The sequence below is a fragment of the Haemaphysalis longicornis genome, unplaced genomic scaffold (assembly GCF_048455015.1).
Source record: "Haemaphysalis longicornis isolate Haplotype H1 unplaced genomic scaffold, Haemaphysalis longicornis Haplotype H1 scaffold_9, whole genome shotgun sequence".
In the NCBI taxonomy this organism is placed as follows: domain Eukaryota; kingdom Metazoa; phylum Arthropoda; class Arachnida; order Ixodida; family Ixodidae; genus Haemaphysalis; species Haemaphysalis longicornis.
In genome coordinates this window covers 127,640,109-127,661,795 of record NW_027526460.1, presented here as the reverse complement: position 1 = coordinate 127,661,795, position 21,687 = coordinate 127,640,109, and the positions used below count along the sequence as shown (strand labels likewise).

Genomic DNA, 21,687 nt, shown 5'->3' with positions numbered 1-21,687 from the left:
TTGCAAATACATAGGTCTGGATCGCACAGCAGGCAGATGTAAACGTGAGAGAGCTCAATGGTTGTACTTCATCAAAACAACTAAACAATGATCAGCACTAAACTAGAAAACAAATAGGCAATTTGTTTTTCTTTGCACAGACGTAGGTCGTCACCACACTGGGTCCGTCCAACTTCCCTGACCCATATGCTTAGCACCGCCAATTAGTGGCCCATGACCTTTCCATTCTGTCTTATGGTCCCAATGTCGACACCAAGCTCACACTTCAGCTGCCTTCTCATCTCAGCACAGCTAGGTACCCGCTGCCGAACAATGGCTCCGTACCAAGCATACGCGCACAAAACATAACACTTCAAGCAATCACAGCCACTCCGGTCTACCAATCAATGCAACGGTGTTGGTGGCCTTGAACAGCAGCAGGAAGCGGCTGCAACTGCTTCGATCAGCTGCCAGAAGGACCTCGGTAGACTTCCCACCGACTCCACAGAACTTCCGTCCGAGGCTAAATGCAGGCCTGCTTCTTACCAAACCTTCTGCTCACCGAACCACAGCCAGCCAACCGAGGCAAGCAACGTGCAGTCATCGGCAGTGAGCGACTTCGCACAGACTCCCAGCCGGGACCTTCCGACGTGTTCACCCCTAGCAGCATCCAGCAGACTCAGGCTTGGCCTCGAGGAGGTCGACGTAGCAGCCAGGCAGTCCCGGCCGCAGGAAGCCGGTCTTGACTCCGTCCCAGCCGTCCTCGAGCTGGAACTCTCCCGACTCGACCTTGGCGTAGATGTCGCGCGCGATGGTCTCGAAGGCCAGCTCCACGTTGAGGCCCGTCTTGGCCGACGTCTCGACAAACTTGACCCCGTAGAACTCGGCAAAGGCCTGGCCCTCCTCCGTGCTCACTTCCCGCGACACCTCCATGTCCGCCTTGCACGCTACCACCTGAGCAGAAAGGAGGGGGAGAGACGCCAAGAACATCACCACGCCAGCAGTCACACAGAGAGACAAAAAAAATCTGCAATCTGTCCACGGATACTCCAACAGACCACAGCAGGATCAAAAACACATACTGCCAACAGATGTCATTCTCTCAAAACCGAGCTATCTCTTTCTCCCGTCATACAAGAAGGGAGTGACTGTTCAGCTGAGCTCTGGGGATACAGAGAAGTCAGCAGCGAGACAGCCTTATGGTTTATGAACCGGCTACCGCTGCAATGTACAATGTGTTTTCATTAAGTACAACAACTTCCCTTGCTCCTTAAGAAGCACATAAAGAGAAGCCAGGAAGCACTACCCGTAACCAGCCATCCAATCTGGATTAAACTGGCAACCTTTAAACAAAAACGCTTAAAGTGGCCTATGCCGTGACCCAAATGAACAAAAATAATTACCAGAACTGGATTAGAGTTCATCTATAAGGCTGCTTAAATGAACCAAAATAATAAAAAGGTCGCATTAGAGCTTACCTATTAAGATTCACTTGAAATTGGCATCACAAGTACTGCTCACAGTAAAAGCCTAATTGGGATCGCATAAAACCACCAAATATGACCGAATCAGGCATATTCTGTATTGTAGAGTGGACAATGCAAATAACAAAGAAATGTTCCCCCGCATCATTTATTCTAGGCAATTTTCGTTTGTTTCTTGGCCGTTGTCTGTGCGGACAAAGTACTTCTCATGTTCGTAACACGGTGAAGTACACGCTTCCTGATGGAAGAGATGGCACAAAAGCCCTCCAGAACCGTAAAAGCTTCCAAACTGTTCCAGAGGAATGCAGGCAGACTTCCAGACAAGCTCAAAGGCTAGGATGCTGCATTTTTATGAAGAAAAGGACGAATTACGGGGAAGCTATGAGCCGACCGAAGAACGAGAAGGAAGACGAGGAACCTTCGGGCGCCATGCAGGTATAAAGCGATTCAGTCTAATGTAAATACAGCTATTATTTCTTTACGGCGGATTCGGACTCCTTTCTTCCACATCTTATGGTGCTAGCAGCAGTTACAATGTACAAAATAATTCTGTAGCTGAGAAGCTAGAAATTACAGTAAGTCAGTTGGAGATTTCGTCAAATCAATCAACCAGTGCACTTCAAACACATCTGAACCTATTATAACAAACACTTGGCACGACAGGATAACACATGTTGCCCCGGACCAAGTTGGAAGCATGGACTATTTCCATTCTTAAATTACCAAGAGTCAAATGAATGAGCTTTTACTGTATGTTATGCTAAAATGCATTCAGGGATCTTTAATAGTAGTCAGAACTTGTCTTACAAAGTGCTCCGGATGTCCCATCTGTATTCGTTAAAAGCTCTAACCTGTAGCTTGTGAGGCAACACGACAGACATAACAATGTGTGCAGTGTTTGTTGCAAAGCTGGCTCGCCAAGTTTTGAGGACCAACTTTGAACTCTGCGACTACCATTGACTCCTCGTGCACTATCCGATTCATAAGCGTTCAGATGCAGCATAAATTATGCAAACGTGACCCATACTGTACATACCTAGTCAGCGAGATTGCATTTCCCAGGGGGTACAAGCTCAACACTACCAATACACACCCAGCAACATCTAATCATTCGCTTTGAGCACTCTGTCTATTGCTCTGAGCCACTGCTATAGGAATCCTGCTGCTTGGCCTCACCTGTGTTCGAGACCCAAAAGTGTGCCGAAATTCTTGCAAATACCCGTGATTTTTTAAATGCAGAGCATTTCTTAGCCTCGCCTGTTCCTGCGTCGGACGGTGTCAACAGTTCCGCGCCCGCAGCAGGTGCGCCTCTCCTTCCCTCCTCTCTCTAAACAGCAGCAGCCCGTTCGCGCGCTGCTTGCGCATGCGCGCTCTCCCCCTGTACTGCTCTCCCTCTACTGCGCGCGCTGCAAATATAGCGGCTAGCGGTCGCTCGTGTTTCAGTCACTGCGTTGCTCCTTCCTTCCTTGGTTGACGCTCGTGCCCACGTTTACTCGTGTCTGCTACTCCAGCATCACGGAAGAAGCTATGGAAGCAACACTGCCTTCAATCAGTACTGAGGCCCCAATGATCTGCATTTACTCGTGTTCCCCTCGCGGGAAGGCGCGGGAATTTTTTCACAGAAGAATCTCTCTTGGCTCAATTCTACACATTCTTTTCGCAAATAAGGGTGGGTCGGCATCTTTCACATTGGTTTTGGGGTGGAGCGCTTAATTAATGTTTAATTAACATTCTGCATTGCACCGGAATAGTGTGGCTTGTAACTATCTTGGAACGGAATACCACCCCATATATATCATGTGCAACCGTAGGTAAGCAAGACAAAAATGCAGGCAAAACAGTGGTAATTTAAGTGCCTTGGGAGTGTAAAAAGTTTGCAATTAATAATTATTCACAATAGGACTGCCATATTTGGCAAGGGCCTGGTTTACAACTTGTAGATAATGAATAAAAGTAAGACACAAAAACTGGTCTTTTTAAATTTTTTATACTACATACTCTGAAGACTAGGCTCTCCCCTTAACACCTTTCCTTGTTCCCCAATTTTTTTCCCAATGCCTTTCTTGGCGTGCTGGAGCTGTAATTCACATTCACCAAAAGATGAATTTTAACTTTTTTTTCTCGAAGGTTCGGAAGCTTCAAAAGCTGTGAACAACCACGCTTTTTATTTTTTGGACTGGAAACCCTGTTATGCATGTGCTGAAATTTAAATTTCACCGTGGCATGTTTATTTTGTATGCCTCCAAGCGAGTTTTACGTTGATGTTTCTCCACCGTCTTTATTGCATTGTATGTGCATGCACATTTTTTTTATGTTCTGCCCGTCCCACTTGGACCATTCACTTGGTCTTGGTCTGCATTCACTTGGTATTACGTAAATAAAATACCTTAGTGGTACAAAAAAAAAAAATGCAGTCGACCATTCTCTGCGAGCCTTAGAAGTAATGGCACTATACAGCGACCACATCTAATATAGCAAACAGCACCAAAGACAGGGTGAAGCAAGGAGCACATAGGCTAAGGCTGATCAGCGATTGCGATTGTCAATCTTTATTGCCAGGAGTTTTATTGTGCCCAGGACCCTATGTAGGATAGATAAACAGGGAGGGGAAGATATGATAAGCTGAAAGGGGCCTGCTGGGGTGCAGAGTACAAACTCACAAAACAACAAGCAACAGTGCATTGCCCAAACATGCACGCTACGCCTCTGCCCAACAGTGCACCGAAAGCAGCACTTCGCGCCATGGGATCCTCCCCTGTACAACCGACAGGCATTGGAAATCGCACACTGTCTTTGTTGCACACCCGCCTTTCATTCTGCAGGCAGGAACATGAGCAACAAGGGTTCTCTCTAGGTTTGGTTTGAGCGAGCAGGCATGCTCCCTAAAGTCTGCAAGCCCCTTTAGCCTAAGCAGCAGCTTTTGGCGCACTTGTTTTCCTTCACAATGTTGGACAGCAATACTTATGACTCTCCATTCCATGCTTACCCTCTCAGCTAAAATTAAGGAGGGGCAACATTTTTATTTCTCAAAAACGAAAAAAAGAAGGTCTATATTCTTTTTTTTTCCAGGGTGTCGAACTGGAACTGAACCGAACCGAAAACCGGAACCGAACCAGTATTTTTGCCGGAACTGAACCTGAACCTGAACCTTTATTTTTTGAGCACGCTAAAACCAGAACTGGAACTGAACTGAAAACATAAATAACGGTTACTGGTTCACGATGAAACGGTTCAGCAATCCACAGTTGGCAATTCGCGATAAACGTCATTCGGGGCTTGTGTCTTCCACGCACCACCAACTTCGCGACTTCTCGCGCACGTTCCCCTTCAAGTCAATCACAACACTATCGATGCTCTCTTCGTCGTCACAACACGAGGAAAAGTGTGTGCACCTATGTTGCAAATGTACGCTACTGCTGGTAGCGCGAGCAGAGAGCAAGGCTAAACAAAAAAAATGTCACAATGCCAGCAGCCTGCAGGCGATATGAAACGTATACTTTGCCCTTCCCTCTCTGCAACTTCGCAATGACAATCAGACCACAAGGCTGTTGCACAGCACAACTGCACAGCATACTTTTCTTTAAAAAGTATGAGAAAAACAAGGTCGCACATGCGGAGAGTCTAAATATATGAGAAATGTGGCCCTCAAAAGCTGCCGCACGTTGGGTGAGCCATTTGCTGCTGACTACGAGGATGCGGGCTTATCACTGCACCCAGCTGCTGTTTTTCTGATCTAAATAAAAAAAACAGCTTCCACGTGTGGTGATTTCGACACATGTAAATATCCCCAGATGGTCTAAATTGCTCTGCCAGCCTTCAATGCATACGGTGCGTGCCTCGTAGAACTCGAGTACCTTGCGAGATTAAACATGCCAATATTATCTGACAAGTGTGTTTCCACGGGCCCATCTCGTGATTCTTAAATTATTCCACACTGAATTCCAACACGAATAATTTATGCTCTTTTGTGCTGCGTTTAGCCATCAAATAAACGAAACACCAAAAGGTACACTTTTCTCTAGACATCCCTTCCTTAGTCCAGCCTTTAAGACATCCAGATGTGTCATGGCAAATGCAGTGAGCGCCGTGGTGCCTGGTATAACAGTCACTTCTCCAGGAAGCGTAGAGCGGACAACTTCGCGTTTTTTAACGGATCCATATAATGATGACAAGTATAGCAGAGAAAGCTGTTAGCATATGGCACATACTTTCTTTTTTTGCAAGAAACTTCATCCCCCAACCATGCAGGCAATTCCTATTTCGTATTCCTACTTCCTATCTGTTCTGAGCTTTCTGGTGCATTTAAAGATTAAAATTCATTTAAAAGATGTTATGCTGAATGGTAACTTTTGAAACTTCCTGAGAGATATCTCCATATACAAAGGAAGCTTTTGACATAGCTATCTCAGCTCTGAAATTTCGTGCCAGTACTCCTTTAAGATTCCTGCTATGACTTTGTATTGTTTACCAATAAGCGACAAAAGCACTACAGAGATGCCACTTTTAATATACAAGTTACGGCGAATTAAAGTTGCAGACAGCTTTGTAGAGAGGTTGGCAAGCAGCCTAGAGAGATGACAATGCACCGAGAGTTGGTACAAGGCCGCCGAAAGCTCCCTGGCCTACACGTCGTCAGTGCGTGCCTAAGTTTTGCAAAAGACAAATAAACTAGGCGGCACTATTGACCAAAAGTAACCAAAATCATTTCCTTTTTTTTTTTGTAAGGTGAAGGAGAGGTTGTCAGTAGAAACACTGTCATTTGTTCGCTGAACCACATAACACATAATTGGCATTTCTAAGGTCGACAACAAGGCACCTTGCAACATTGCGAAGGCCATCTTATCCTCGTAACAATCAGAACAGGGCTCAAAATCACCTCACGCAGCAGTCTTACCCAATCAATCGTAATGCACACAGATATAATTGTGCCTAGTTCATAAAACACCCGCTGGGGTAATAAAAATCCACCCCTGTATCAGCTGATCATCCAACAAAGTTCAGAGATCGTCCACTTGAGTAACCGGAATCCACACTTGTATCTTATATTTCCCATTCGCAGTTCATAAATACAATACACAGCTATATCTCTTCGAAGAACTCAAGCAATGAGAAAAAAAAATTAAAAAAAGAGAACAAATGCACATATCAATCCGTCTCTCCCAATCAAACATTTTGCTAATTGTGGTGCCAGAAAGTACGAAATAGAATTGGCAAATCCTATTGGTAAAACACACTGCTACTACAGTTAAATAACCACTAAATCTGATGTTGCAGCATTGCATACTGAGCATTGGCGAACACTGACATAAAGATCTTCACATTCCTAAATGCAAATCAGCAAGAATTTTACGCAACCAATTATCCTGTGTGAACTACAGCTCCAACAATGCTTCCCTCGACTCAGCAGCTTCATATTAATATCTTGGTGCACATGTGACTAATAACCTTTCACGGAAATGGCAAATGAAGTACAGTAGAATCTCGTTACAACGAACTTCGCGGGACCGCAGGATTTAATTCGTTATTTTGAAATATCGCAGTACTGAAAAACCATTATTTCCATGTCGGCAATCTAACACAACAACAAAAATTATGTACCTTTGCTGCAGGTGCGAGTGTTGATACGCAAATAACAAGCAAAAGCGCTGGGCACAGTCTGATTACCATTGATTGCTTAAAGAAATCTGTTATCTTCTTCTGGCGAGTAGACGACAGACGCTGAAGGACGAACGACTCCACATCCTCGACCTTCTTGTGAACGTCATCGGGAACATCTTCGCAGTGCCCGAGGAATAAACGGATCTTCTCGATCGAAACAAGAGCATCAGAGCTAGAAACAGTCGCTTCCTCTTCGTGTGTTGATACGGTGTCGGCATCTTCCGCATCATCTTCATCATCGCACTGTTCTTGCCCACGCACTTGGTTGACGATATCTTCGGTGGTGAGCTCCGCGGATGTAGCCGCCGCGCTGTCGCAGTCAACGTAATCGTCGAAGGTCACCGCGGTGTCAAAGGGGAGCTTCTCCGTAAGCTCATCCCAAAGTTCTGAAGTTCTGGGTTGAGCTCCTCTCTGTCCTCGCTCTCTGGTGGCACAGGTGAAGTCTTGAAAAGGCCAGCCCTTCGCCAGCAGTTGCTGATGCTGCTTGCTTTCACGCTCCACCACGACCCCGTGAGCATTTCTGCCGCTTGACGAATGTTGACCTCTGTGGGCAGCTAGAGTCGAATGTTAATCAGGAGGCGCTGCACAAGACGCTTCCGAAATTCGGCTTTGACACATCTGATGATACCCTGGTCCAAAGGTTGGAGCAAAGAAGTGCAATTGGGAGGCAGAAATTCAAGTTTCACATTGCTCAATCGCACGTTCACCACATGCGCCAAACAATTATCAACGATGAGAATGATTTTTCTCCCTTTCTTCTTCATTGCGTCGTCGAGTTGCAGCAGCCACTGGGTGAACAATTCCCGCGCCATCCACGCTTTCTTGTTGGCTCTGTAGTCGCAAGGCAACGAGACGTTTTTCAAGCAGCGTGGCTTAGCGGACTTGCCAATCACTAGCGGCTTGAGCTTTTCTGTGCCCGTGGAATTGCAGAAAACAGAACTGATACGCGGAGACGCGATTTTTTTCCGCCCTTGCACTTCTCCCCTTTAAAGTTCATAGTTTTATCAGGCAATAGCTGATAAAAGCACGCCGTTTCGTCGGCGTTAAAGACGTCGTCTGGAGAGAAAGCCTCGACAATTTCTTGGAAGTTGTCGTTCCGCCAGGTTACTGCACTCTCGGTGTCTGCTGCCTTCTCTTCGCCACAAGCAACTTGCCACGCAATGCCATTCCTCTGACGGAAGCGATAAAGCCATCCGGCACTTGCATCAAAGCCGGAGATGTCCAAGGCGAATGCAAACTGTCAGGCCTTCTCCTGAATTATAGGGCCTGACAAAGGCACATCGTGTTGCCTAGCGTCCTTAAACCACGTGAGGACGGCGTCGTCAACCTCCTGGAAGTCGCCCAGCCGCAGGCGCCAGCTGAGACTCTTGAAGGCGCCAGCTGAGACTCTCGATGCAGCTTCATGATCTTGTCGCGACTGTTGACGGCGTGATATCACGCTCCCTGCACAAGTTGACTTGCTTTTTTCCATTGCTCAGCTCTGTCAGAATGTCCACTTTTTCTTTGAGCGAAAACTGGCGCCACTTCTGTTTAACACGGGGTCCAGAAGAACTCATTGTCAGCCAACAGAATGCACAACACAATCACGACGCAGATACTTTGCAGCTCCAGCTGACATCTACAAACGTGCTCACACTAGGCGTACGACGTAGTGTACGCACTCATCAGGCCGGTAGTGACGCCGCTCGCGATGATGCCGATGCTGCTTGGACTGTATCCGTTGAAACGGGTTTCCCCAGCTCTTACCTTCTGCTGCTGATGATAATAGGTGAAAGCTTCAAAGATTTGACACCGAAAGTTCAGTGGAAGTTCGTAATAACGAAGCGTAATAACGATCGCGAGTAAAAATTACCTACGTTATTCTGAAATATTCGGTATTCTGAAATTCGTAGTACTGAAATTTTTTTACATATAGAGCATAGACGTTTTGGCGGGGATTTTCAAAAAATTCGTAAATCTGAAAAATTCGTTAATTTGATGTTCGTAGTAACGAGATTTTACTGTATGCAGTATTAAAAGCACATCATATGCATAGCAGTCATGGGCACGTTACCGAAAAAAAGTAACAGTGTTACAGTTACAGTTACGATTTTTCCAACAGTAACTAGTTACAGTTACTGCAAAAAAGTAATGTCGTTACTTTTCCGTTACTGTATAAAACTAAGTAATAGCTAACAAGATTTGGCTTATTTAATAAAAACGTGCGAAGGCATGAAGGTAGTAAAAATTACACCTAGTAAAGCCTACACGAGGGGAACCTAAAGTTATGCACTCTCATGCCCAAACCAACAATCGTCGTGTACGCCTCATTATTTTTATTACGGAAGTTATGCCATCCATCATAAGGGACTTCATTTTTTTTTGTTGCTACACTCTCGCTGCAAAAAAATTACTTTGCAAACATCATTGTAGCATAAGTAGTTGTTTTTTAAAGGTGGAATCAGAGAGGCCGAACTTATACTATACAGAGCTGGAGGACGACCCAGCCGAAACAATCTTCCAATGTCAACTTAATTTATTTTCGCCTACAATGCCATCACTTGACCACCCCACGTAGTGAGAGAGAATGGGAAAAAGGAGGCGGAGGTGGCGGATCGACGGAAGGCCCTTGGAGGAAAGGAGAAACGGACGTGGAAGTACATCGGTTGTCGAGGTGTTTTTGAAAGCGCTTCGTTAACTTTTTATTTCGTACTTTTGGTCGGAGACGGGGACCAATTTGAGCCTTTGCCGAAGCGACGTTTGTCCGTGGGCCCTCGGAGTCGTTCTCCCGCCCCAACCCCCAGCCACCCCCATCCCCGGAATGAGACAAGATATTTCCAAAGGGAATAGAAACTGAAATGAACGCCTGTTTTCCCCCTCCTCCTGCTCACCCCTATCCTCACAAAGGCGGATTTTGCCGTCTCGACCGGAAAACACTGCTTTCACAATCCCAGCCTTCCTCAGCAATCACGTCGTCAATCCCAGGAACCCCTCCCTTCGTTTGCTTTGAGGCGTAGGCCGAACAAAGCTCGCCCAAGTATTCCTTGCACCCAACCTTCAGGAGCAGATGTAGCTACTGTTTTCGTTTCGGCCACAGGCCTCAAAACGAAGTCCCGAGGCTTTCCAAGAACATTTCTTCGTGCAGTGGCAGTGTGGTCAGACGTCTGCTGGCCAAGATGCTGGCTGGTGTGAGGGCAGCCGGGCGCCACCATTGTTGAGGTCGTCGTATGTGTGGAGGGGCGTGAAATTTATTACTTCCTCGACCTCGTTCGAGCTCTGTTGACAGCTCTATGAAGCCTCTAGACCAGGAGTCCCAAACGCGTGGTCCCAAATACGGCCAGGGGTCTCGCACAATAGTCGCAAGCAACTGCGACTTGTGAATCAAACACTCTAGAGTGCACTTAGGGCTGGACGAGCGCGAGGCCGCCGAGAGACTCCCCGCGGCGTTTTATGACCCTGTAAACGGGGCTGCACGTCGCTAATGAGAAAGAGACGCCCTGACAGGAGTTTTCCAGGCTTCCGCGAAAGTGCAGAGGTTTCAGTGCGTTGTGCGGCATTTGTGGGTGTTTGTTTTCCTGTTCCGCCTTTCTTTTCCTGTTCACTGCACTCCAGATGTGGCGAAAATAGTGCAGCCGCGCATCGGACTATAGGTTCTGGCGCGTCAACATGCATCCACGTGCGCTTAGGCGCGTGTCACAGGGTATGGGTGAGAGCGATGTCGCGCTGCTGAGGAAAATACTGCAGCTTAGAAACTTCGAGCCCTTAGTGGACCGCGTGGAACACCATGCACACGTGCACGCCTAAAAATTTCTAGTCCAGATCTTTTTCACCCATGCAAAGGGAGTGAGCTGGCATAGATGAAGTAGACAAAGGTTCTGCGGAGGAAAGGCCGAAAAAGTGAAACGCGCAAACTGTACAACGGTCGTTAATGAGTGTAGCTGTTGCAAATTTTTTTTATAGAAATAAAGTAACTGTAATGATATTTATAGTTACAGTTACTCCACAAAAAAGTAACAGTGTTACAGTTACAAGTTCCTCTAACTTAAATGTAACTAGTTACAGTTACAAGTTACTGAAAAAAGTAACTAGTTACCGGTAACGCGTTACTAGTAACTAGTTACTGCCCAAGACTGATGCATAGATATAAAAAACGCAAAACTTTGCAAGTAGAACTTCCTGCTCCCATGGTGTGATATGCAACTAAGAACACGGACAGTGAGCACAACGTAGATAGGACAGGACAGCACCTGTCCTGTCTAGTTTGGGTTCGCCCTCCGCGGTTTTCATTGCGCATCATACCAAGGAACTTTTTTTTCACCTTGCCTCACATTCAATACAAAAAGAACCGTAGTTCAGTCTCACTTGAAATATGCCTTCTTTATACAATTGATTGATTGATTGTAGGGTTTAACGCGCCGACGCAATGCAGGCGATGAGGCGCGTCGTAGTGGAGGGCTCCGGGTTAATATCGACCACCTGGGGATCTTTAACGTGCGCCGAAATCTCGCACACAAGGGCGTTTTTGCTTTTCGCCTCTATCAGAAAAGCGGCCGCCGCGGCCGGGAATCGAACCCGTGACCTCGTGCTCAGCAGCGCAACGCCTTAGCCACTGAGCCACCGCGGCGGGTCCTTCTTTATACAAGAGCCTGGTGACACCAGTATTAAGGATAACTTGGACAGCTCAGTCCATCCCATTAATTCTAACACTGATTGCATGGCAAGCATAACTAACAGAACTGTCACCACAAACCCACCACCTGTCGCAGAAATATGTCCTCAGATCAGTCTTTTTCGTGAAATGTGTTATCATAACCATCCGCAACGTTCGCGTTTTTTTTTTTAGAAACTTTTAGACCCCCATCATAAAGGCGATTGCTTCAGTACATGACACGGAGTAACCCATTTCTTCTCAAGGCATGCAATGACTGGAACCACCTGCCTGCCTTGTTTGTCAGTATCGCAGACAGCCGTAATTCTCATGTTGCACTTACAACCATTATCAACACCAATTAACAATCAGCCGACTTTTTTCCCCCCTGATCTTACCAAGGCAAAGCCTGCCCTGTGTCCAATATAGTATAGTGAAACCCCGTTAATACATTTTTTACCGGACAGGAAAAGAAAACGTAACAGCCGGGAAAACGTAAGATTGAGGAAAGCCACGAAAATGGGCCGGCGTCTAAGTGGCGTCGTTAAATCACCCCCCTATCTAGAGCTCCATTGTTGCCCACTTGGTTTCTGCCCATTCTGCGAAATGTAGCGGTCTTTCTTGCATTTTTTTATGTGCACATTTAGTGTTACCAAGAGCAATTAGGACGGGCGTCAAGTCATGTTAGTCGTCGTCGTGAAATCACCGTAGCACTCGCTCGCCATTCCGAACGTTTGTGTGGGTGGTGAGAAAGCACAGTGTGTAGAAGGGCAGTGTAGAAGGACTGGTGCAAGTGACGGTATAGGTGGTGTAGAAAGCACCAAAAGTAGCAAGGAAGGAGCACCAGACGACGTGCCGAGACCGATCTCAACGCTACCGCAGCGCCACCGCCTGGTTGGCGGCAGCACCGGCCCGCGCTGCTGTACTGGAAGGCCGCACTCTTTTCCAACTGACCTAATCTAAAAACGCTACATGGCACCATTACAACAGTGCGGCGGCGCTAACATCACACGCACTTCCGGCGTTCCGAAGTGAAACTTCTGTTTGTAAGATCAGTGATGATCATGATAGCACTTTCGATGGATGGCCATCTAGTAACGGCCTCCCCAACTTGCTTGCGGCTTCTTGTAACAAAACCTGGCCAAGACTCATCAAAAGCCACAATGGCAGTGCCCAAGCCCCTTCGGAGTGTCAGGTAGAGACACATTATACGGGAACGGGCCCACAGTTGCAGCGTTACAGCGGGGTTAGCAATACATTATATCCTAGGGGAGCTATGCCGCGACTGATGGCACACAACGTAACAGCCAGGAAAACGCAACAGTGAGGAACGTAGCAGCGGGGTTCTACTGTACCATGTTTACCATTCTATGCGCTTGTGGTTGCTTGTGTTACCAGTTTCACACAGTCTTGTAGCCTTGCCTTACCTTAGTGCCATATACCAAAGTTTTATCAACATTGCATGTGTAATTTTCTTCCTTTCGTTTTTGATTTCAACAATCTTTGTTCTATACTTTGCGTTACATTATGAATATAGCCCCCCCCCCCCATTTATAATACTTCCTGCAAGCCCTGAAGGGAAAATAAACAATAAATAAATAAATAAATAAATGACAAACTCACTTATGGATTGTAAGGATTTTACAAAATCTAACAATTCTGACACCCAAATGCCCGGTACCCAACAAATGTACAACATTTGTAGGTGCATTTCAAGAATGGCTTTCATCGTTGGGGCATGTGGTCCCCTATGCCTGCTTCAAATATTTCAGCCCTTTAAATGCAAAGCATTTGTGCGTACTTCGGCAGTTTGTTTTTCGTCACTGGCGCATTGGCCCCTACGGCTGCTTTCAAATTTTGCAGAAGAAAAAAAAGCAATACCATCAGCAGTGAGAACTGAACACTACTCTCTTACATGACTGACACATGTGCTCTAAACGGGGGGGGGGGGCACCTGAGTGTCGATCTTTTGGTCGAGTCCAGAAATACAAAGAAATCAATTGGCCAAAGTAAACCCACACAAAAATAAAACTCCAGCGAGTAGTGGAAATAAAACCCGGAACCCTCACATGACAGGAGGATATTTCCCCAACTAGACAAAGCGTGCCAGTTGCGTTCACTGTGCTTGGAAGAAGGCAGACAGGACAGTGCAACAGGAAAAACAAGAACCCTCAAAAAGGTTAATAGCAAACAGTGGGAATCAAGCCCGGGTGTCGTGAATGGAAGATCGATGCCACATTGGCTGGGCCACAGATGAGTCTGAGGTGATGAATAAATGTACCATGTTAGGAAGCAATTTGATAGCTGGCATAAAAGGAAGAAGGCAACGTCATTCCAAAGTGTTGGTGGAACAGTGTCCGGAAAATTGGCCTAGGGAGGAAAAGAATTGGAAATAAGTCACGCACATTGCAAGCACTCTGTCACAAACCCCCCCCTCCCTCGAGAATGATGTCCGCTAGCACAAACCAATGAAGAAGGGCGCGAGACAACAGTTATTTATATTTTAGCACGGTGGCCGGCCCATGAGTTTTCACGTGTGCCGAGATTGCTGGAGTGAATGAAATCATAGCGGAGATGCCAGACTACGTTTTTAACTATACATGTTTACTACAGGAACAAGAGATTACAAGGCAACGCCCGACACAAGAAAAAGAATAAGAAACCTTCACACTGACATCGGCCTTGTGCGCGCAGGCACTAATCTGCCGTACAATAAGCGCACGCGCGCTGGGCGGCTAATGCACGGCGCTAACTAAATACGTAACGACCAAAAAAAAAAAACAAACCCAAATACACATTGTGGCCCATACGGAGACACTATCCGCCGTGGCCTATGCCTTGACCTTCGACCACAAAAACATAGCAACTACAAAAAATAATAATACAACTACGCAACACGCAAAACACTCTAGGGGACAAACATCGTTACCCCCGACAACAGCAACTACTATAAAACTCTAGCAGCTCTGCAAGCTGTACGCTACACGTGAAATGCCCTCAAGCATCGTTACCCTCGACAACGACAATTACAACACACAAAACAAAACAAAATAAAAAAACTCTCAACTCGTTAGCTACAAGTGACGCCAGAAAAACCAGGAGGAGGCAGATAACTTAACCCGAGGAAACAAACAAATTACGACGGGAGGGGCGTGGCAAAAGAAAGTCTCTACGAGACAAGGAGAACCCGCAGGTTCAACGACGGAAAGTCACGGCGAGGTTGAGCCGGCCTCGCCGGGCAGCCGCATACGTGTTTCGGGGCTCCCGGGTGCGGAAGCTGGTCGGCGACGGGCGAACTCGAGCGCGAAGCCGAGGCATTGGTCGCTACGTCGTGAGCCGCCTCCGTACTTCAGCTAAAAAGCGCGTCACCCCCGGACCCTTCCCAGCATCTTGCACCTGGTGAAATCTCAAGCCGACTGCTCCCAGCGACCGCTCGCTTAAATAACCTCCGTCGGCCATCCCGTAGACCTTCTCCAACGTCTTCCCCATTGTTCCTCTGTTCCCCCCTCATGGGCCACCGGCCACTCACCACAATCGCACGCGCGCGTCCGAGCTAGCCATCGTGACGTCACCCCTCGCACCTGCACACGTCCGCTGGAATGTCGCAGCCCGCTTTTGTTCCTCGCAGCAGGTCCCGCGAAAGAAAGGAATCGAGCACAAAGCCGAAGGGGGGGTGCCCGGATCCCGCAGCGCGACGCAAAATGGCCGACCCTCATCCGGGAGGCCGTCATGTCGGCCGCCCGAATGTAAAAAATGGAGGGCCTGGCCTGCAGTTTGTGACATACTCTAACCTTAAACAATTTTTGGCCAACAGTGAAAAGCTAGGTATATCTTATAGAAGAGGTCAACAAGGGTGGACTTGAAATTATAACATCCTAGTTCAATGCATCCCCTGAAACTGCGCACATTCTACTAGCACCACCCCACAACCCTGAATACATTGTGCTTTTGATTACGACGATCGCAGCCATTGGGACTTAAATTTCTGTGGGCCCAAGTTTGCAGAATGCAAAGTGGAAAGTCCCTGCCTTAAAAGAGAGCAACAGCTGTGCGAGATGCAGCATTACGCACAGTGCATATCTGCATCCAGATAAGAGAACAATGCAGCTGGGTCACTCAGCTCGTGAAAGGAACTAATCAGCCTGCACTACTTTCCAGTGCAGGAACTTATCAGCCTATAACTGGGCTGCTTTCAGTTGTGATACACCCGTAATACAACGCACAAGAGCTCTGCATCTAGCTGAATGTCACAGACTCGTGGCAGAGTGAGCAATTAAAGGGTGGCTTGCAGAACTTTTAGAGGTTCGCTTTCACCAATTTCCCCTGGAAGGCAGGCTGTTGTCAGAAGCACATCATCGCTCCATTTGCAGTTTTCCACTAGAAAATTGACAAAACTTATTTTCAAACTCAAACTTAAAGAATGCCTAATACAAAGGCCATTTTGCAGCCGCATATCTGCTAAGGATGGGGAATGTGAAAAGCACTGTATTCCAATCAGAGGCATCCAGAAATGTGGCGAATATCATTGAATTAGTGATCCCTATTAACGGAAACTTGCTCATGATAAAACATGCCATTTCCTGTTTTTGACTCACACAACCAAAGAAATTGTGACAATTAAAGAATCTTTAGAAATAACAAAAGAAATAATTACTGAATAATACATTCATATGTTCAGTTATTTCGTAATACAGTCGAGTCCACTTATAACGATACCGTTTATAACAATATATCGGATATAACGATATTCACAGCCATGGCCCCGTCAACTTTTGCATCCTTTCTATGGTAAAATAAACCGCTTATTACAATGCTCCAGTGCCACGATATCGGATGTAACAATTGAACCTGGTGATATAGTGCACCAAAAGTGCAACAGTGACGACTCTAATGACGCGGTTGCGCAGCCTACTCAGGTAGTGTCTTCGTAGGAGGCCCAATGTGTGACACAGTCTCTCGGGGACTTTGTTTCCGCCAAGGACATTTACCTCACCTAGGTGAAGCACCTGTAGATGCTCTTGGAAAAGATTTGCGCTAGCTTCACACGCAGCAAACAAAGGTGACTGACTGTGGCTTCTTTTCCGCAAATAATAGTAGTACGAGCTTGCTGGAATGCGAATAAAATGTTTTGAGCTCTGTTCTGTCATTTAATTTCGCAACCCGCTTATAACAATTATCGGTTTTAACGATGGGAATTCCTTGGCACTTGGATATTGTTATAAGTGGACTAGACTGTATATAAACTTAGGAGGAGGTGCTGCAATGAAACTTGGCTCCCCCAAATGAAGAACCATGCGCACGAATGATACCGAATGAGACGATTTTACTGCGTGTTCCCTTTTCTCCACAAAGCGGCCACTAAAATTAGCTTCTGTTCTGTGTGCGTCGGAAAATTTAGATAGAAAATCCTGCACATGGTGCGTGTGCAGCGGATACATAACTACCAGTGTAGAGATTTGTACCAGTACACTTGCAAATAAGCTCACGGTAAGTATTTCTGCAAAAACCAAACCACTCCCAAGATTACCTAATTGCTTCTAAGCTCTGTATAACCGGTGGAGGCAGCAAGTTTATATGGGCATGTTCCAGCTAAAGAACCTTTCCAAAAGCAGATCACACCACCTACCATGACAACTGCTGTCCAGCTGCAAGACACCTAGTTCATCCAAACTTTTTTCGCACCAACATTAGATGAACATGTATCAAAGCAATCCCGAAGCCAAGCCGAGCCACATCAAAGGTTGAAGGTGTATTCAGCCTTCAAATTGAGTGATATCCATGAAAGCTGCCAAAAGTTACCACCAGGAGAAAAAGCAAATACATTCAGCACTAGCCTTACCAAGTAAGGGTAGCAATGATCCTAACCCACCAAGGCCAGCCAGCCTGTGCTATCTATCATTAACGAGTCACAAACGTTAGCTAAAAACTTCACCAGAATAAAGTGCAGAATTGGTTGCAAAAAGTGCAGTTTCCCTCGCATGTCCCTCTCACCGAACTGCCAACGTCAGCCACGACAACCAGCTTAGGCTTGAATGTAACACTAGTAAAAAATTTGATTCACTAGCTCTGCTCCTCCTCCTTTCGCGCATACTGAACCAAAATGCTTCCGTCTCCATGACGAGTGGCATTATGATGCAAATAACTGATCATGAATGAAATGTTCATGAAATAAATTATAATTATAAATAAATGATCGTGTTTGGATTTAAAGCCAATTCAAAAGTTCACATTAAGCTCCCTATAAGTAAGGACTGGATGAAACATCACTCCTTTTCAGACCAAAGAAAAAGAAAAGTAATTTCTTTGAAAAATTCCTATGTAATGCCACTAGCATTAAGGTGCTATGGTGCTCAAACAACCCTTTTTTTCCCACATATCCAAAACAGACCATCTTTAGGGCTTTGTTGGAAAAAGTTTACAGCCTATTCAGTTATCCAAAGTCGTCCCACAAAAAAAATCTGTGATTTTTTTTTTTTTTGACTGAACTAACTGTTCACAGTTATTACAGCATTTTGATGGTCGTTCTTGCCTATTACTCACTAGCTGATGCCTTATCCACAGCAAGGTACTGTCCCAGAGACTTTCAAGTGCACCATTACATGCTAGCTTAGTAATGAACTACCGAGGGTCCAGTTTCAGCCTTATGGCTTTGGGACCCTCGTCTGTATATACGCATGAATGTATTTTTTTTGTGTGTGAATTGAATAAACCTTTGAAACGATGAATTTGTTACCCCCCCCTTCCTAGCTTTTGTATCTGATCCTTTCACCAAGTTGCCTGTTTTTCCCTAGTACTTCTTCAGTTTCCCGATAGCAACTCTGTCACTCTTAGTTGGTCCTCCACATCGCATGCCCAGCCCAACTCCACTTCTTCCATTTCAGCTGTGATCATCTCCCCATCCCTGTACTCCTACCATCCTTCTGCACATGGCATGTTGAGCTGAACCAAGTGTTACAGTACTATCATGACGCATTGAAATACCAACAATGGAGGAGCGCGTGGCTTTCAGTGCATGTTACAACAAGTTATGAGAGTTCGTGACCAACCTTGATAAGGAAAGTCCTTGCATCGTCTGTTGAGCGCTTGGCACGAAATAAAAAACAATAATACAGCTGTGTGCACCATTTTCAAAAGGAAAGTCCTTGCATCGTCTGTTGAGCGCTTGGCACGAAATAAAAAACAAGAATACAGCTGCGCCCACCATTTTCACACGGTGCGGTGACGAAGTAAGATAACGGTCGCACGAGCAAGCGCCGAACGTGGCGGAAGGCAAATTAAAATGCTCACATGCCAAACAATGGTCTTTTATTACGAAGGTTGGACACAAACTCTCGTACTGTGTGCGCGGCCCGTAACCAGGATGCGTGGCATGTACTGAAAGCCACGCACTCCACTGTTTGTATTTCAATTTATCACGATAGTACACACTAATTGCATACCGTTAGTTTTTCTGACTCAGGTGGCAACTATTCATCGATAGAGAATGCTTTCCGAATGCGTCCTGCTCAATACTTTTGACGCTTTATATGGCCTCTACGTACCAAATGATGAAGCAAACATTACTGACAATACATGCTGTTCCGACTGCCTGTCAAATTGTCGGTGGCTTTGCACGCTGCAAATGGCGCAGTCACATTCCCAATGTGGCAGATTATTACAGGGCAATTTTGTTCGTTTTTTTTTTTTTTATTCAACGGTTTAATGTCGACATTGCTCCCACAGACGTTTTGATGCAATGGCTAGTCACCGCCCTCAACCTGCAACGGGTGTTTAAACCCCGTCACAACAAAAAAAGGGAAACAAAAAGACGCTTGCGCAATCAATCAAGAAACGCCACGCTCCACCAACCTGGTATATGACCCTTTGCGGCTCGATGTGCCGCTTGACTTCGAACAGCCAGTCGACCAGGTGCTCGAAGCTGGCTCTTTTGGTAATGTCGTACAACAGGAGCGCGCCCACCGAGTTGCGGTAGTAGGAACGCGTGATGGAACTGGAACAACAGGCGATCATCAGTCACGCGGGCCCACACCTCGGGGAAACGCGGTCCGCGCACACAAACACTCCTACACAGGTGGGTTGTTGTTCTACAAAGATCAAGTTGCGCAATAGACGTCATGCGCCGCATACGCACGACTCAGGGCTGACAGGAATTCCTGCTGCGAGCTTTTTTATTCTTTTTTCGCCCTAATTGAAACACGTCCAAAATGTACATCACATGCGTTTGTTGCTATCACTGAGGGGCAGTCGGCTTAGCTAGCGCGTTCATGCAACACAGAATGAAGCAGAGTGATTGCGCGATTTTAACATCTGTGAGGTAAGTGAAGAAACTACTTTGTAACGTGTTGAGCGGTGCTTAACGAAGCTTACAGCATACATTGACGACAAAAGGCGTGCAATCGCGAGCAAATCAATCGTTTATTGCGTGCAAACCGCTTAATCCACTAAATGGAAATGCACTCGTAGCAGCTGACCATTACCGAAATCGTTCTTGGCCGGCAGTGTCCCAGAGCTGAAGCTTGACTCGGACATCCTTCTTCACCTCGATGAGTCTGGCGAAGAAGTCGACGCCGACGGTCGGGTCGCAGACGTCGTGAAACTTTCCGTCGGTGAACGACTTGAGAAGCGTGCTCTTGCCCACCGTGCTGTCGCCGATGAGAATTAGCCGGAACTGGTAGTCGAAGATGGGCTCGACCATTTTGGCTCCATCGAATCGTCGCCCGTCGCTCCTTCAAAGCACGGAGGCGCGACACGGCGACCACGCACGACAACGCCGAAAGGCGCGGAAAACACGCAACGCAGCCGCCATAAACAAAGCCTGCGTCGAGTCACATGATAGCCCCGAACAAACTAGGCCAAACATGCACGCGCGTACTTTTGCTTGGCGGGGTTCCCGCTCAAGGGCGCTAGTAAGCGGTTTTTATTTCTACGTAAGCGTTGATACCAGCAGCGGAGTTCTTCTTTATCTCTCCCCCTCTCCCCCCCCCAATGCTCTCTGCGCATGCGCTGCGTTGCTATAGAAACAGAGGCGCGTCGTCTGCTTTCATGCCGCCGCGGCCCCAAATTCAAACGGAAGGGCGCGGTGGGGCCGTCGGTTACATGGTCGGTTAGCATAAATGTTGGTTAGCAGGCCGCAAGTCGAAACGCGCCGCCGCCACATATATGATCACGATGAACAAAAAAATGCGAAAGTGGAGCACCAGGTATTCGGCGCCAAGTAATCGTCAGATCAGTGACGAACGATTCTTGTCGAATTTCTGTGGCTGAGCTAATAAGCACTAGCAGATCTAGCGTTGGCTTTTATCGCGATGGTCGCTTGATATTTTCAGCGCCAATGGCTGTGAACCCTATCCCAGTAGGTACGTGTTTCAGAAACTGACTCAAGGGTCCGCTGCAGGCAGTAGAAAAACAAAATTAACGCGAATGGAAAGCGGCAAAGGCCTATACGCGCAACTGCAAAGTTGAAGGCTTTCCGCGCGCTTCTCGCCATGCACTTATTATTTTTCCTTTGGGCCGGTAAAGGTGCTTGTGGGAAGCGAAAGAAATTGATTGTCGTTAATATGCTACACGGGGTTGTTTTTCGCCTCATTTATGACCCCCCCCCTCCCCCCCAAGGAGCGCACAGCAGCAGTAGCGCGAACGTTCTACGTGCATACGTGTTCGTACGCTGCACAACGCGCGTTTACCTCATGAATGTGAAGTTGCCAAAATCGCCGCAATCATAGAAGATAATATACATGTGGCGTTACTGTAAACAAAACAGCGAGGGGTCTTACAATCATTGCTTTCTGGTTCAGGCGCTCACAATTGGCTGAGCTGATTAAGCTAATCAATATACACCATATATGTTTCTATAACAAAGGAATGAAGGCTAGCACAGGGTTCATGAACTATTCACTTATTTTAAAATGTATATATTTGCACAAACCTAGTAATACGGTG

At 46.5% G+C, this 21,687-nt stretch overlaps 1 protein-coding gene across 1 annotated transcript; it reads right to left on the bottom strand.

Moving 5' to 3' along the window:
* Positions 1 to 639: 639 nt before the first annotated feature.
* Positions 640 to 20,603, bottom strand: Rab39 (RAS oncogene family member Rab39). The gene is made up of 3 exons (XM_077683553.1): positions 20,226 to 20,603; positions 19,597 to 19,738; positions 640 to 933 (listed from the first exon to the last, which is right to left on the bottom strand). The coding sequence occupies exons 1-3, from the start codon at positions 20,441 to 20,443 to the stop codon at positions 640 to 642; spliced, it is 654 nt and encodes a 217-aa protein (XP_077539679.1). The 5' UTR covers positions 20,444 to 20,603.
* Between the last annotated feature and the right edge of the window lie 1,084 nt (positions 20,604 to 21,687).

Coding starts and splice junctions, on each gene's coding strand:
- Rab39 (XM_077683553.1), bottom strand. CDS start 20,443: ATGGTCGAGCCCATCTTCGACTACCAGTTCCGGCTAATTCTCATCGGC. Junction 19,739..20,225: donor GCCGGCCAAGAACGATTTCG/GTAATGGTCAGC, acceptor CTGTTGTTCCAG/TTCCATCACGCGTTCCTACT. Junction 934..19,596: donor CGCAAAGGGTCATATACCAG/GTTGGTGGAGCG, acceptor CTTTCTGCTCAG/GTGGTAGCGTGCAAGGCGGA.